This window comes from Strigops habroptila, chromosome 11, assembly GCF_004027225.2.
Source record: "Strigops habroptila isolate Jane chromosome 11, bStrHab1.2.pri, whole genome shotgun sequence".
Classification (NCBI taxonomy): Eukaryota; Metazoa; Chordata; class Aves; order Psittaciformes; family Psittacidae; genus Strigops; species Strigops habroptila.
Window position 1 is genome coordinate 1,678,141 of NC_046360.1, and position 13,966 is coordinate 1,692,106.

General features: G+C 60.9%; 3 protein-coding genes across 10 annotated transcripts in view; all 3 read left to right on the forward strand.

Annotated features, from left to right (window-relative positions):
• The window catches only part of CORO1C (coronin 1C), a 44,893-nt gene extending 41,413 nt beyond the window's left edge, over positions 1-3,480 (forward strand). For all 8 annotated transcript variants that reach the window (XM_030500537.1, XM_030500536.1, XM_030500535.1 and 5 more), the window contains exon 11: positions 663-3,480. In XM_030500537.1, the coding sequence (XP_030356397.1) occupies positions 663-782 (120 nt within the window). In that variant the 3' untranslated portion in view covers positions 783-3,480. The remainder of the gene's footprint in view (positions 1-662) is intronic.
• Positions 3,481-4,207: 727 nt separating this feature from the next.
• SELPLG (selectin P ligand) lies at positions 4,208-7,196 on the forward strand. The gene is made up of 3 exons (XM_030501411.1): positions 4,208-4,486; positions 4,830-5,055; positions 5,829-7,196. The coding sequence occupies exons 1-3, from the start codon at positions 4,208-4,210 to the stop codon at positions 6,986-6,988; spliced, it is 1,665 nt and encodes a 554-aa protein (XP_030357271.1). The 3' UTR covers positions 6,989-7,196.
• A 3,470-nt stretch (positions 7,197-10,666) lies between these two features.
• Positions 10,667-13,795, forward strand: TMEM119 (transmembrane protein 119). The gene is made up of 2 exons (XM_030501948.1): positions 10,667-10,774; positions 12,454-13,795. The coding sequence occupies exon 2, from the start codon at positions 12,462-12,464 to the stop codon at positions 13,194-13,196; it is 735 nt and encodes a 244-aa protein (XP_030357808.1). The 5' UTR covers positions 10,667-10,774; positions 12,454-12,461; the 3' UTR covers positions 13,197-13,795.
• Positions 13,796-13,966: the final 171 nt, after the last annotated feature.

Consider the following 13,966-nt stretch of genomic DNA (forward strand, 5'->3'; position numbering starts at 1 on the left):
CACAAGCTTTTGGGGACGGTGGCCTGAGATGTGAATACCAGGTGCTGCATCCTCAGGAACAGTTATAACAAAGCTCAAGCATCAAGTACCCTGGGACTTGGGTGCCAGAGGCTGACCTGAAGTTGAGGTGGTGCTTGAATTGTGGTGCTCCAGGCAGGGTGTAGCTGTGGAAGATTGCTGGGGACTGTGACACGAGGGAAGGCTTAGCTTCTTGTTCCAGCCACCCCCTGCCTGTGCGGGCTTCTGTGCACCTCTTGTGTGTGTAAAACCCAGCCCAGACAGCGGGAGAATGAACCTCAGACCAGGCAGGTCCAGAAGGAGTTGTACGAGTCTGTACAGACTACAGAGCTACAGCGTCTGTTGGGCGCTGTAGCTAACACGGGGTATAGTAACACAGAGAGAGATGTGGAAGGGACAGCTTTCAGTCAAGTAGGTTGTTAAATGCTGTTAAAGAGTAGATCCTGGCCCAGTATGTCCCTGAAGGTTGCTCTGCTGGCGCTGGTAATGCTGGTCCATACCCTGAGCATCACAACTGTGGCAGTGCCTGCACCAGGCAGCTCCCGAGGACCCGGTTCAGAGGAGCCCCTTGCTTTGAGACCCGCCTCTGCAGAGCACATCCCACCCGCTCTCCTCACACACACACGTCTTGTCTTGTCTTCCAGCAAAACGAAGCCAAATTGGATGAGATTTTGAAAGAGCTGAAATCCATAAAAGACACGATCACCAACCAGGACGAGCGCATTTCCAAGCTGGAGCAGCAGATGGCAAAGATCGCGGACTGAGCGGGGCGCCAGCCCAGGCACATTCCAGTTCCCAGTTGAGCAAGCAGCAGCCTGCAGCATTCCAGTACGAGCTTTCCTGTTCTCCTCAGTTCACGTCAATGAGAGCGATGATTTCAAGCCAAGCTTTTTAGTGAAAGATCTTTTTTTTTCCCCCCTGATGTTTTAATGAATTTCTGTGACTGTGTCCAACGAGTCCAAACGAATAAGTGCTACTTTTACAGGGTTTTATTTTGCCCCTTCCAGATGTTATGAATTCTTGACAACAAATCCATTCTGACTCTCAATGTTGTGCCCAAATATCTTTTTCTAGATGTAGGGACCAATGCCACATTGTTCTTAACCATTTTTTTAAAGTTGCCAAAAAAAAAAAGAGGAAAAAAAAAGAAAAAAAAAAAGAAGTTGCTTTTTATTTTTCTGATTTGCCACTTGTGCAGTATTTGTGTTTTCAATTTCCAGGGACAGCACGGCCTCTGTGTGTGTGTGTGTGTGTGCTGGGTGTTTATACTGTTCAGAGAACAAAACTGAAGCTATTTTGTATAAACCTTGGATTTTGAACAATCAGATTGGTTTCCTTTGCAGTGTGGCCAAGGCTGCTGCTGGGACCCCGCAGAGACCATCCAGGCTGCCTCTCCTGCCTCCCTGCCGTGTCCCCATCGCCACTGCCCCACAGCTTAAATCAAAAGTCATTCTGAATGAGGTGATTCACCCCCAAAACACCTCTTCTTTTACACAACTTATAAACTAGCATCATGTTGCCCTTTTAAAACAGCCCCGTGTTTGGGATTCCTCCAGCCATGTGCAAAGGGGCAGGTTGGTTCTTACTTCGAGGCAGAAGTTCCTTTCATGCAGGAGATGTTTTTATCCGTGGAGTAGAGCTTCAGGTGAGCCATGGGGGTCTCCAGGTTCTCCGTGGTGTCTGTTCCAGCCACGTGTTGCTGTAAATACTTGTTTCTGCACCACCAAAACTCCTTGGCTTTAAGAAGCTTTTGAATTCCACGAGCTTGCAATTCCCTGGCCTCTCACTCCGTGCTGATGTTAGAAACTGAGACTCTGCTTCCAAAGCAGCATTAGCAGCAACCAAGTGACTTTATCACGATGGGGCTCCAGAAACAAAATGCATCCGTTATTTTTTTTATGGATCTTTTTTTTCCTCTCCATCATCCCTGCCTCAGCATCCCACCGTGCTGGAGATCCATCCCTGGCAGTGTTCAAGGCCAGGTTGGACACGGGGGCTTGGAGCAACCTGCTCTAGTGGAAGGTGTCCCTGCCCGTGGCAGGGGGTTGGAACTGGAGGAGCTTTAAGGTCCCTTCCAACCAGTCAGTGATTCTATGAAACCATTTGCTCTGGATGAGATGAGCATCCCCAGGCCCTGCACTCCCAGGTCAGTGGAGTGTCGGGGACTGGGGAGGGTGGTTTTGATCCCAGTGGGAGAGCTGGTTTCTCACATGGTCCTTTGGGATCCTTGAGGGAGACACCCCATGAGCACACTGGGCTCGTGAGCTCCTCATGGATTCCTTGGAGGCCTCAGCCCAGCAAACCTCTCCTCCTTGCTGCAAGGGGCTGCCTGGTCAGGGACAGGTCCCTGCTCACAGGCTGTCCCTGTGGTGTGATGGGGATCCCTGCACCCCAGAAAGCTGCACCAGGCTGGATCCATGCTGCCTGGGCAGCAGTGGCAGCCCAGGTCTCATTCAAAGGAGGGCAAAGGCTATGGGGTGTCCGAGAGCTGCCGGCTGAGGAGCCTCAGTGCCTGCCCCAGCCAGGGATCGATCCCTGAAGCAGCTCCCTGCATCCCTGACCTGTGTGCACGGGGTGTGCTTGGAACCACCACAGCAGAGCAGCATCTCCCTGCCCAGGGCATCCCTGGTGGCTGCCACTCGGCAGGGGGACATATCCCTTCCTCCAGGCTGAAGTGATAGCTTTGATTTTCCATTAGGTTAGCTAGAAATCTTCAAATTCCTCATTTCCCCCGAAGTTTGCGTGGTCAGAAGTTGCAGGTTGAGGATTCTGTGTTCTGGAGGGATGGCTGCGTGTGTGAGAGGGTGAAACCACGCCATGGGGATGGCCAAGCGACGTAGCTGCAGAGGGATGTGCGGATGTGTTCTGCTTGCACAGCATGGAGGCTTCATCCACGTGGGTTTTGTGTTGTAAGTGGCAAGGACAGGAGAGGAGTATCCATGACCACTGCTGCTGGATTCTCAATCCAGCCGCTCCGGGTTACTTGACTGTTTGGTGCTGGTTTTGTATCGCAGTAAATGGCTGAGATGATGTGTATTTTTTAGTTTTATTTCAATTCTTCCTTTGGAAAACAAACGCAGCCGTGACGCTCCCCCGCTGCTGAGCTCTGTGTCCATTTGTACGTGTCACTCCAGGGTTGTGCGCTTGGGGATGCTTTGGGGGTTAGAATTGGAAGGAAATAAGTGTTTGGAGCCGCTGGATGGAAGTGCCCCGAGGAGGCCGGTGTGAGGGAGATGGTCCGAGGAGGGCAGAGGAGTTACTTGCTAAGCCTGTGTTTTAGTTCATGGACCTGATGCCTACCCAGGCTCAACCGGAGTCAGTGCCTGAAGCTTTTTGTAGCCGTGATATCCCAGAAGAGAACCAGCGAAGTCCTGAAAGATGCGCTCTTATAGAGCGGCCATAGTATCTGTCCAAATATTTGCTTCCATTTTCAAAAGATAAAGGTCATTGATTATAAACTTCCTCTGGTTTGCTGTTTCTTTGCCTCCCTGCGTCCCGCACCCACCACGCTGTAGGTTTAATCAATGCCCGGGTTACTGAATGATGGCACTGCCCTTAACCACAGCGATAGAAACCCTGCTGTGTGGGAATGTGGCTGAGCAGGGGCTGTCCTCTGGGACCCCCCTGCTCGTCTGCTCTGTCCCAGGGGAGCCGGGGCCCATCCCTGGGGTCACACCAGGATTTGCTGGTGCTTTCCCTCTGAGTGAACCCAAGAGGTTGGCTGGATGTGGGACTTGATGGGAAGGTCTTGGGGTGGCCAAGACAGGGATGATGTGATCTCTGAAAGGACCAGCATGGGCTGGGGGGCTCCTTCTGCCCTTCCCCAGCTGAAACCTGCTTCAAGGGTGCAGGAAAAGCTTTGCAATGGCAAAGAAAGCCCCGGCTGGGGATAAAATCGCTGTCTCCGTCCAGGTTTGAGCCTTACCCTGGGGCTGCAGCACTTCAATGCGTTCCACAACCTCTCCAGTACACCCCGACCCCGGCACAGCCCCAAAGGCCTGACTGTGCCTCAGTATGGGACAGGGATACTCTAGATGAGGTTCTCCCTGGTTACCCATGCGCACCCTGCACCCATCCCAGGGGTGCTCACCCCTCTGCCCCGCCACAGCCGCTCCCGCAGACCTGATCCCCATTTCCCACGTGTGTTCCATCCTCTTCCACCCCCTTGTCCTGGTGATTTCCCGCAGGGATGGGGCGAGCCCGGCCCGTGGTGCTGCTGGGCGAGGCGGAGGCGATGTGTTGTTTGTGGCCCCCCAGCAGCGGATGTGCTCTTGCAGCATCCTTCCTGCAGCCGCAGCGCCGGTGCCTGCGGTCAGGGCGGATGTTCCACCCGGTGCAGCACAACGTGCCCATGACACATGGCCAGAACCAGACCCGGGGCCCTGCAGCCCCCCAGGAGCCCCTCAGCATCACGCTGGTGCTTGGAGGAGGACTCCGGCACAAGGGCTCTGCAAAGGCATTGGGCCAGGTCCTCAACCTTCTCCTCCTCTTGATATGAAGGCCATTTCCCAGCATTGGGGTCCCTCCTTGTCACCTCTTGGTGCACCACAACCTGTCCCCCCACCCCAGCCATGCCCATACCATGCCTGGTGTGGGCTGCCAGCCCTTGGCACCAGGTTTGCCATCACTTCTGCTTTCGGCATCCAGCTCAGCAGAGCCACCGGTGGGGTTGAGCCATCCGGGGGGCTCCCACGGGGCACCGAGACACCGGGGAGGGGCAAAACACCCCTTTTGGGGTGCACCCGCATCCCCATCACCCTGCCCAGCCCTTGGTGGCTGAGAGGACACCTTGGACCCTCCACATCCCCTAGCCCTGGTGGCCCCGCTCCCAAGTGACGTCCTCCCTGCGTGGGGCTCTGAAACCACAGCAGCTCTTCCGTGCTGCCTTCCCTTCCCTCCCCTTCCCCTCCCTGCACAGCGGAGGTGCCTGCGGCACCCCTCGGCTCTCGGCATCGCCCAGCCTGGGGCTGCCCCACTCCGGTGCTGGTGATTCCTGCTGGAGCCACAGCGCCGGGTCCCACCGCAGCCCCTGCAGAGGTGAGCCCTGGCAAGGGGGTGTTGGATTGGGGCTGCTGTGGGTGCAGAGGGGATGCTCAGGGTGCCCCTTGGGGTATGTGTGGGTCTCTGGGCTGCCATGCTCCATGCAGTGCTGGTCGCTGGGGTTATAGGAAGTGGGTGGATGTTTTGGGATGTGGGAGCTTCACGGGGATGCTCGGTGCAAGGGGAGTGTTGATCCGCGTTTGGATGCGGTTGGTGCAGGACTGCAGGGATGTGGCTGTCAGGGGGGATATCGGTGACTGACAGATGTAATGGGGGGATTTGGGGTGGGTTTGGGGTGGATTCGCCTCTCCTCCCACCCCACTGCAGATGCACAGGTACAGGGTAGCCTCATCCCAGGAGCCCTGCACCAGCACGGATGGTGGAAGGGGACAATGGAGCACGCCAAGGGGGGGTCGATCGAAACATGTGTGAAACCCCTGTGGTTTCATTTCTGCACGGGGGAGTCATCCCGCAACTGCCCATCCCGCAACAGGCGCCTCCATCGTGGCTCGTTTCCCATTTCCAGACACTCAACTTCCTTCTCAAGACTTTCTCATCAAGCAAGAGGCCAGGTCTGAGATGTGCAGGAGGAGCAGGAGGAGGCTGAGGGTTCATCCAGCCCCTAAACCCACTGTCACCTCTCCAGGAGGGGAGGAGGATGCTTTGCTCAAGCGCAATCCCTCCTTGAGGCCATTTCCAGCCTGAACCCAGCTCAGCACCCTCCCGCAGGAGCAGGGCCCACTCTCACCTCCCCATCTCTTCCCCCGCAGGTCCCATGGCGCCGGGCTGGGCCGTGCTGGTGCTGCTGGTGCTGAGCACCCTGCGGGCGTGCGGGGCTGCACCGCAGCACCATGGTGTGCAATGGGTCTGGGGGGCGCCAGCTGAGCCCCCGCTGCTCTCCCGTGGGAAAAGGGACGATGTTGGGAAGCATCCCATTGCCACTGCACCGGGACACGGCCACGCTGCCACCGCGATGCCCAACAGCAAGGAGACCGATTCCCTTGAGCCCAACCCACTTATGGGCTCTGCACCAGCACCAGCAGCACCCAGCACCAGCACCAGCCTGCACCGGGCACTGGTGGTGCCAACCACAGCCAATCCCCTGGACGAGACCGATTCCCCTGAGCCTGACCCATTGCTGAGCTCTGCACCACCAGCACCCAGCACCAACGCCAGCCTGCTCCAGGCACCCGCAGTGCCAACCGCAGCTGATCTGGATGAGACTGAATCCCCCAAACCCGACCTGCTGCTGAGCTCTGCACCACCGCCATCGGCACCCAGCACCAACACCAGCCTGCACCAGGCACTGGTGGTACCAACCACAGCCAATCCCCTGGATGAGACCGAATCCCCTGAGCCCGACCCGCTGCTGCCAGCAGAGCCGGGCACACAGGCAGCACCCCCGAAGGGCATCACCACCGTCCCCAGCCGGCTCGTGTCACCAACTGAGGAGGGGATGGTGGCCAACGGCACAGACAGCAGCTCCTCCATGGGGCCACGCTCGGTGACAACCCCAGCCTCCAGCGCCACCACCACCGGGCACAAGGGAGCCGGGAAAGCCGGATCCCGCCCTGTGCCAACCCATTGGGACATGCAGCCGTGGGGAACCGCGGAGCCAGTCCCCTGGGACCGCAGCGGGGTGATGGGGAGGTGCCTGCTGGCCATCCTGCTGCTGGCGCTGGTGGCCGCCACCTTCATGGTGTGCACGGGGGTGCTGGGGGCGCTGCTCTGGCGGCGGGCGCGCACGGCACGGCGCCGGCTCAGCCGCACCGAGATGCTCTGCATCTCCTCGCTGATGCCTGATGGTGATGGCACCACCAACGGCCCCAGGCCCACCCTGATCCGGCGCCCGAAGATGCTGCTCGATGGTGGCTCCGAGGCCGATAGTGACAACCTGACTCTCAGCAGCTTCCTGCCCGAGCACGCCTGAGCCACAGGGACCGGGTCCTGCATTCCAGAGCATCGTGAGCTGCGGCTGCACCGCGGTGCCCATCCTGGTGCTGCCACACGTGAAGCCACGGGCAGGGGATCCCCATCCCTTTGGGATCGTGTTTTAACATGGACCAGTGCGACCGGGAGCTGGTGTCCCCAGGGTGAGCTCAGCCCTCGAGGCCGACCCCATTAAAACGTTACCTGGACTTGATGGTCTATTCCTGGTGGGAACAGCCCCCTCCAACCCCCTCGCTGCTCCACCTCCTGCCCACATCCCTGCTGGAATCCCACTTCTCCATCCCCCGGCAGCAGCCTCCGGGAGCAGAAGCGAAACCAACATCCCCCCCTCCCCATGCGGGGACCAGACCCGGGGCTTGGGGACCTCAGCCCTGGGGACCCGGCGTGGGGCTCGGCCTCGTGCCGCCGTGTGGGAGCGGAAGGGTGGAGGTGCTGGTGCGGAAATGCCGGGGGGGGGAGGAGAGGATGGGGCTGGGGGGATCGTGGTGTAACGTGTTCCTGCGCTGCGGTCGCCTGCAGCGAGGCGAGGGGACGCTGTCGCTGCTCATCGGTGGCTCCATGCACTGCTCAGCCCCGTGAGCAAACGGTGGCCACAGGCTCTCGGCCTCATAAGGTGTCATTGGCCAGGGCAGTCCCGCTCGGTCGTGGCCGGGGCCAGGAGGGATGGGGAGAGCAAAGCCAAAGTGGCCACTAAGGGTCCCTCTGTCTTGCTGGTACCTGGGGGCTGAGGGGCTCAGGTTTGCTCCCAGATCCCACCTCCCCCCGGTGTGTTGGTCACCTCTTGAGCCACCAGCACAACCCCTTCCCTGTGCCTGGTCCTGGGTGGGGGAGCCACCCAAGGGAGGAAAAATCACCCAGGACTGTCCCTGCACTGCCAGGCTCAGTGTCACCACATTCCCATCCCTGCCACAGCCAGGCTCAGCATCCCCATCCCTGCATCCCCATCCTGCTCTGCCAGGCTCAGCATCCCCATCCCCACATCCTTATCCCCACCCTGGGCAGTTCACCCCACCCTCGATGTTCACAGCTCACACTTGAGCAGTGAAGCGCCTCGGCACACTCTCGAGGTCCCGCTGTGCCACCGCTGCGTCCCCGAGCTGAGCCCCGGGTGCACAGCGGGCCCTAAAGCCGCGTTCAGGGGTGGCCGTCCCGCCCCCCGGCCCCGCTCCCTGTTTACATTCCCGATCTCCCTGGGATATGATCCATCTGGGGCCGAGCAGCCCCGCGCCCTGCTGCAAATGTAAATGTTTATGGTAAGTCACCGCGGGCGGGGGGATCCGCGGCCGGTGGCCGGTCCCTGCATGGGACACCCTGACCATGGGCTGCCCTGTGACACTGCCCTGCTCTGACCCACCGTGTCCCCATGTGGGTGTCAGCGCCGTGCCAAAAGCTGCTGTAGGAGTTCATGGATCAAATATAAGAGGCATGAAGGTTTATGAGCCTCCGGGCTGTTGTGGCCACTTGAACCGTCATGCACATAAACCAGGCTGGGGAATGGGAGCCCACAGGGACCACTGTCACCCCCAGCCCCACCTTCACGCAGAGGTGAAGCTCCCATCATCCAGCTTCACCCCACAGCGGCTCATCCAGCCTCAGTCCAAGGTGAGGATGAGGCTGGATCCCAATGAGGCAGATGGGTGCGTGTCAGAGGGATTGCTCCACACTCACCCAGCCCCATTCCTGATGCTCTGGAGCAGGAGCCCAGCGAGGACAAACTTTCCTCCAGCGCCAGAGCTGCTGCCAGGAGCCGGGAATCACCCCATTGGGCACAGCCCACAGGTCCCATCCGCTGCCACCTCCCAGCTCAGGACAGAGGGATCCACAGGGAGCCAGCACCATGTCGCACCGGGCCCTTGGGCACACGGGGCTGTGTGTGGTGTGTGGTGTGTGGCACGGGGAGCAGGATCAGTCCGTGTAGGTGTCCTGCTGGCACAGCACAACCCAGCGAAGCAAATTACAAGCAGAGCAGGGCTGGAACGTCCCAAATTGCAGGTTTCGGGGCCGGGCCCTGCGGGACCCACGTTCCAGCGGCCCCAAATTACAGAGCGGGGCCGAGCCCTGCCCAGCGCCACGGGCCGAGCCCGCGCCCGCCGCAGGCTAAAACGGCAGCGTAATGGTCGGTGTGTGCTGGCATCGGCGGCCTCCGGCCCGGGACAGCCCAGGGACAGCGCGGCAGGGACCGGGAGCCGGGATGGCGGACAGTGGGGACCATGGATGAGAAGGGATGGGGACCCCCGACATGGAGGGATGGGGACCCTGGATGAGGTGGGATGGGGACCTTGGGCATGGAGGAATAGGGACTGTGAACACAGAGGAATAGGGACCTTGAGCAAGCAGGAATGGGGACTCTGGGCATGGGAGAATAGTGACCCTGGACGAGGAGAGAGGGGGACCCTGGCCAGGGTGGGGTGGGTTCTGTGGACATGGAGGAATAGGCACCCTGGGCAAGGAGGCTCAGCCCAGCACCGGCATCACCGGACACACAGAGGGGGAATCAGTCCCATTCCCATCTGGGCTGCAGGAGCGCATCCGGGCGCCGCTGGCGCCGCTCCCGCCGCCTCTCCTCGGCCTCCCCTCTCCTTTCCCCCTTCCCTCCGAGATTCCAGCTCTGGCGGTTTCAAGCCTCTCGGCAGCTGCGCGGAACCGCCGCCGGACGGACGGGCCCGTTATTTCTGGGAGCCGCGATTCCCTTTGGCGCCGGTTCCCTCCGGCCGCCCGGTGCCAGCGGCAATGGGGACCGGCAGCGCGGTGCCCGCGGTCCCGGGGCGCTGCTGCTTTGGGGGGGATCCGGCCCCGTCCCCAAGGACACACAGAGGCGAATAGCAAGAGGATGAGGTCACGCCGCGGCTGCAGCCTCTTGAGCAACTTCAGCCCCGGCGCTGGGGACCGCGGTGGGGTGGGCAGAGAGGGGGCAGCGCCGGACCCCGCATGGAAACCATCCCAAGGGATGGTTCTCTGCACCCCTCCATGCACCCCGAGGTGCTTGTGCAGAGCATTTCCAGGCTGGGATGTTTAGGAAAGGGTCTGGAATCAAGGCGGGGAGTGGGGGGTTGTCCCAAGCCCTGTTTGCCCCCATATCGCACTGAAAGCCCTCAGTAGTGCCAGGGCTCTGAGCCCAACATCCCCCCTTGGACCCTGGGTGCTGCGTGCCCAGGCAGGGTTTGGGGGTACAGGGCTGGATCCAGCCGTGGAACGGGATGATGAGGGGCAAAGGAGCACAGCAAAAGGCAGTGATTTGGGGGCCATGCTTGCTCCCAGCATGGCATCGCTGGGAGCAATGGCATTTTGGGGGTGCCAGCACCACTGGCTCTATGTCCTGCCCTAGAGGCTAATCCACGCGGCCAGGGGACGGGGTTTTACCTTCACTGCCATGGACAAACACCTTTGCAATAACCCCCCCATAACTGTGACCCCTTTCCCCACTTGCACCCCAAAAATGGCCCCTTCCGGCAGTGCTGTGGGGATGATGGGGGGCACCAGGGCTCCTCCCTTCATTGTGAGGGCAAGAGGCCATGAAGCCCCCCCAGCCCCAGCTGGGTTTCATCTGGGAGGGGGCCGGGGGCCGCTGCCCCTCCCCGGCCTCCCACATTCCCTCCCCAAACCAGCCCTAATGAGAACAAGCTGGTCCCGGGCAGCACAGGAAGAGGAGAAGGAGGAGGAGGAGAAGGAGGCGGCTCCATCCCAAGGCAGCAGGAGGGGTGCGAGGTGACCGGGACAGACCCCGTCCTCTCGGCTCCCTCCCTCCAGTGTGGTGCCTGCGGACGAGGTGAGGATCCCACCGGCATCACCAGCCTCATCCCAAGGCTTTGGGGTGGCTTTGAAGTGGGGTGCGGGATGCTCCGTGGCTGGGGAGCTGGGGCGAGGGCTGGGCATGGTCCTTGTGATGGGATGCAGGATGCAGGATGGAGCTGTGTGTCCCCAGGCTCGGTTTGGAGGGTTCTGTGTCTGGACAACATGAGAACTGTGGATTTCCCGAGTGGAGGGAATCGTGGATTTTGGGAGCGGAGGGAAATGGAGTGGGAATTGCCTGTGTTTGGCAATTCCCACTCCACTCCAAGTGAACGGCAATTCCCACATTCCAAGCTGAATGCAGGGACATGCTGTGTGGGTCTGGGGGTGCATGAGGACGGGATGGGGATGGAGGGGTGGCAAGAGGCCCTGTGCTTGGCACTGATTTGGGCTTTGGGGAGCCCCTGTTGGCTGTTAACATCTTACTAACAGCAAGTTAATGCCTTCACCTTCCTGGGACCCCGCTGCAGTCGAGGGGCCCCTCTCTGCAATGGGGGAGGATGAAGGGGCTCATCCTGGCTCCCCAAACCCTTTGTGCTGGTGGTGCTGCTGTAACCGCAGCGAGCCCAGAGCCCGCAGTGAGCCGGGGGGGTCCGGGGGCTCCTCCTGCCTCTGCCGCCGCTTGTTTGCTCTGGTTTAATGCAAACCAGATCCCGCAGCTGGGAAGGAGCCCGAGAGCCGAGTCCCGCTGCTGGGATCCCTCCTGGTGGGGTTGGTTTGAGGCGAAATGGGAGGTGGTTGGGATTTGGGGGAGCCTGAGTTTGTGGGGGTTGTCCCAGTGGGTCCCTGCTGATGGTCCCGGGGAACTGGCTTGTGGGTCCGAGCAGGGGGAGAGCTCTGGGAATGGCTCGATGGCATTACGTGGCGCGGCGCAGCCGAAATGCGCTGCCATCCCTCGGGAATGCGCCATGGTGGCCATGGGATGGTTGTACCCCGCTTCCAAACCCTGCTGGGGTGCAGAGACCGGCTGGGGGCTCACCCCGGCTCATCGCTGTGGGCTATGTGTGGGGATAGGAAATGCTTATCCCATGTCCCACAACGTGCATAGGGCAGATCCTGTGTGCCACACAGGAGCAGGGCACAGCGAGGGGATGGAGCTGCCCTTCACCCTGATGCTGGGGCCAGGGACCCCCTGCTCATTGCACCCCAGCTCTTTGCAACGGCTCTGGAGGATCCCAAGCCCCATCCCGGCACCGGGATCAAACTCTGCCACCAGCCTATTTTTAGGCACGCTCAAGCTGGGAATCGTTTGTAACGGTCTGTGTTGGGACGAGCCGTTGGGAAATGCCTCCCGCACCGCGGCCGCCCCTCTGCAGCGCCGCCTGTGTCAGAGTTTCCACTGGAAACCTCCATTTGTCAGGAATTCTCTAATCGGCCGCTGTCTGAAGCCGGCTGTTGGCAGCGTCCCCCAGGCTTGAGCAATGCAACTCAGCTGCTTTCCATCTATTTTTGTAGCGCTCCGTTGCAAAACAAACGCAGTCCCTCGCTCGGCATCGGGGCCAGGAGGCTGGGATGGCGGGTTGCTTTCCTTAAGGAAATCCGGATGGGTGAGCACCGGAGCAAACCGCCGGGGCTTGGATGCTTGCGCTTGTCCCTTGGGATGGGTCCCGCTCCATCGGGGTGTTAACGTGTCACCCTCCCCTCTGCATCCCGCAGGACACTGCATGAGCAGCAGGGACATGGCGCTGCGGCTGGTGATGGGTGCGTGGCTGATGCTGGTGGTGGCCCCGGTGCACTCAGCAGCCCCCCGGCACGTTGCGGTGCTGCCCGATGCTGGGGGCAGTGGGGACGGTGAGGAGGTCTCTGCCGCGCCACCCATCCTCTATGTGACACCGGGGACCGGGCCGACGGCGGGGGACGTGCTGGGGACCACGGTCACCAACAGCTCGGCACCGGGCGGCGTGCTGGACAGGCTGGTGGACTTCTTCAAGGAGTACATGCTGCTGGTGGTGGTGGTGGGCTCGCTGGCCTTCGTCCTCCTCTTCATCATCTGCGCCGCCGTCATCGTCCGGCAGAAGCACAAGGCGTCCGCGTATTACCCCTCCTCCTTCCCCAAGCAGAAGTACGTGGATGAGCGGGACAAGGTGGGGGGACCCCGCGCTTTCAGTGAGGTGCCCGATAAAGACCCCGGCGCTGAGGAGCAGCTCGACTGCGGGCAGCAATTGCAGGCAGACATCCTCGCTGCAGCCCAGAGCCTCAAATCCCCCCCCAAGGCACCGCTGCCCAACGGGGGCCAGGGGGAGAAGAGCCCTCCCCATAAGGAGGAAGAGGAAGGAAGCAAGAAGATGAGCGATGAGCAGCCCCCTCCCCAAAATCCATGCGCTGAGGAAGCGGCGGGTGCAACGGAGGGAGCCCCTGATGCACCCCAGGGTGGTCCCACAGCCCCCCCTGGTATCTAGGGCAGGGACCCGGTCCCGGGTGATCCCGAGGAGGCGCCGGCTCGTGGGATCCCCATGGACACGCGATGGACATGGTGGTGCGTTGTTGCTCCGTATGTACGTGGTGGCTCGAGGAAGCCCCGATGAAGCCCCCGCTCCCCACCTGACCCCTGAGCAAAGCCCTGGGGGTCTCTGGTGCTTCTCCATCAGCCCCATTGCTCTGGCTGCCCAAGGGGCTTTCCCCCCCCAGCTCCAGCTCATTCCCCTCCCTGAGCTCTCTCCTAAACGTTATTTTATTAACCAGCAGCATCCTGGTGTGAGCCAGGAGCTAATCCCTCCGGATGGAGGCGCGGGACCATGGCTGGGGGGGTCTGTGCAGCTCCCTCTGTACCCCCCGGGAGCAGGACAGGGGCTCACCGTGATCCATGGGCACCACGGGCTGGCTTTGCTGATGGCTGTGGCCACCCTCGCCCAGCTAAAGGGAGAGGACATCGCGGTAAGAACCCCCCCCTTGGTTTTGGTGTCCCAACGCTGCGGCCTGAGGGCAGCCCAGAGCCCAGCTGGACTTTCGCCTTGTCTCCTTAACCCCTTCAGCTAACAATAAAGACCTTTCCTGCGCACTTTCCTCTCCCGTGTGTTCCTGCAGCATTCCCAAGGCACAGCCCCCATCTCCATTTGCTCCTTCAGGGCCCTCCCTGGACCGTGCTGGTGTTGGGGTGCAGCCGGTTGCGACCCACGTGTGCCCCCCAGAGCCCGGGAGGCACCGCCAGCGCTGTGGGGTGAGGGCTGTC